Source organism: Rana temporaria, chromosome 1 (genome assembly GCF_905171775.1).
Source record: "Rana temporaria chromosome 1, aRanTem1.1, whole genome shotgun sequence".
NCBI lineage: Eukaryota > Metazoa > Chordata > Amphibia > Anura > Ranidae > Rana > Rana temporaria.
Window position 1 is genome coordinate 494,619,757 of NC_053489.1, and position 2,270 is coordinate 494,622,026.

The 2,270-nt window shown below is 36.3% G+C and overlaps 1 protein-coding gene across 1 annotated transcript in view; it reads right to left on the reverse strand.

The window, feature by feature from the left end:
- Positions 1-907: 907 nt before the first annotated feature.
- Positions 908-2,270, reverse strand: part of LOC120918748 (caltractin) — a 12,617-nt gene continuing 11,254 nt past the window's right edge. Inside the window, exon 5 of the mRNA XM_040330494.1 lies at positions 908-1,474. Coding sequence (XP_040186428.1) covers positions 1,385-1,474 — 90 coding nt within the window. The 3' untranslated portion in view covers positions 908-1,384. The remainder of the gene's footprint in view (positions 1,475-2,270) is intronic.

The window sequence follows — 2,270 nt, forward strand, 5'->3', positions numbered from 1 at the left end:
GCCGGGCACCCCTTCTATATATTACCATGTTAAACATAAGTCTAGTCATGGACACAGTGAGGCATGCAGATGGACACCCTAGGCTTATACTCGAGTCAATACATTTTCCCATTTTTTTGTGGTAAAATTAGGTGCGTCGGCTTATATTCGAGTATATAAAAAATAAAAATTCAAATTCAAGTACTCCACAGCCAGCATATCTATAAAAATATTTTTATTAGAAAATATTTAATGAATATGCTACACTATACTTTAACACACACTTATCCAAGACAAAGCAAAATGACCTTTTAGCCATTCATTCATTATGATAATTCAAAAAACAGAAAAGAGGAATCTCTATTATATTCTATGGATACATTCAGTTAGTAAATCTAACATACAATTCTGTATCTATGTATACATAATGCAAGGTGTTAATGGTTCTCACTCATAAAAACAAACAAATAGGAGCAAAAATGTAAATGTTGCCCATAACTGGCAATCAAAAATGAAACTCATTTGGTTGCAATGGGCAACCTATCTTCTGTTTCTTTCTTTGGATCTTTTTTTTCCCCCCTCCTTTCTTCAAATACTAATTTTCAAAGTATAGCAAAATACACAACCTGATGCAATGTAGATTTCTTATCCTTAAAGCCCATCTCTAGCGAAACATTATTTATTCTTAGAAAATATTCTAGCATTTCCCAACCGTATACAAAAAAAATAAAAAAAGTTTGCCTTCAGTTGGGCTTCAAGTGTAGAGACCAGGGTGTAACAATCAGAATCTCTTGTACTGGTTTGGCTTCATAAACATTCAATTATGATTGGTTCAAATAGCATAATGCACTTAAAGCGGAACGAAAGTCTGTTTCAAAAGCTGCAAGCAGACAAGATGTTTATTGCTGAACAGGCATGCATTGTTTCGTCTGCAAGAATATAAACCTACCTGCCTGCTCGTAATCCTCCTTAGAATGTACACAGTGCTGTGCAAATGCAGCCCAGTTTACATTCTACCATAGATCCTGTATGCCAGGAGGACTAAACTCCTTTGCATGCACACGAGTGACGTCATTGTGAACCAGTCAATGAAGATGGGCGCAGTCCGAAACATGCAAGGAGCTGGGCAGAAGATGCCAGCACCAGCGAAGGATTTAGGACCGGTAAAGGAAAGGCAAGTATTGCAGACTTCAGTCCAGCTTTAAGAATGCTTTACTGAAAAGGCCGACAGTGCCGAATGTTTGGCCATGCTTTATATAGTGGCACATTTAAGAGCATAGGAGGCAGAAACTATACAAAGCATCGTCTGGATACCAGTCCTGAAATTAGGTTATGACACAAGTTTCCTTTCCTTCTTCTGCTTTGTATGCACATAAGGTAAGTTGTTGGCATGCTCTCTTATGTACTAATAAAGGCTGGTTTTTCTCATGATCCTAAGAAATTCTTGTTCATTAATTTCTCCATCCCCATCACGATCAGCTTCATCAATCATTTCCTAGAACACAGAACATTAAAATTAGAGTCAACACAACAAAACATACAGCGGTTAAAATTAATTGGTAGTCAAAACAACGACTGGAGATGAATATACAGGAGTCTCTTGAGTATAAATTGACAGAGGGGAACAGATCTCAAGGGTCGAGAGGAGATTATATATAATTATACACACAATATTATATATATATATATATATATATATATATATATATATATATATATATATATATATATATATATATATATATATATATATATATATATATATATATATATATACACACACACACACACACACACACAGTATGTCACATACATGAGTACACCCCTCACATTTTTGTAAATATTTTCTTCTATCTTTTCATGTGACAACACTGAAGAAATGACACTGCTACAATATAAATTAGTGAGTGTACAGCTTGTATAACAGTGTAAATTTGCTGTCCCCTCAAAATAACTCAACACACAGCCATTAATGTCTAAACCGCTGGCAATAAAAGAGAGTACACCCCTAAGTGAAAATGCCCAAATTGGGCCCAAAGTGTCAATATTTTGTGTGGCCACCATTATTTTCCAGCACTGCCTTTAACCCTCTTGGGCGACCAGGATTTTCTCCTCACTATGGCATCCACATAGGAAAGAATCCCCCTTGGGTGTGTGGCAACTTAACCTACACGTGCATTTGACGGATGGATATTCTCCTCCGATCCAATACTCCTGAGTGAATTATCGCATTTGGGTTGATGAAACGCTCTTAAGCGATCCAACTTTCAGCTTTGAAAATAAGCCTGGTG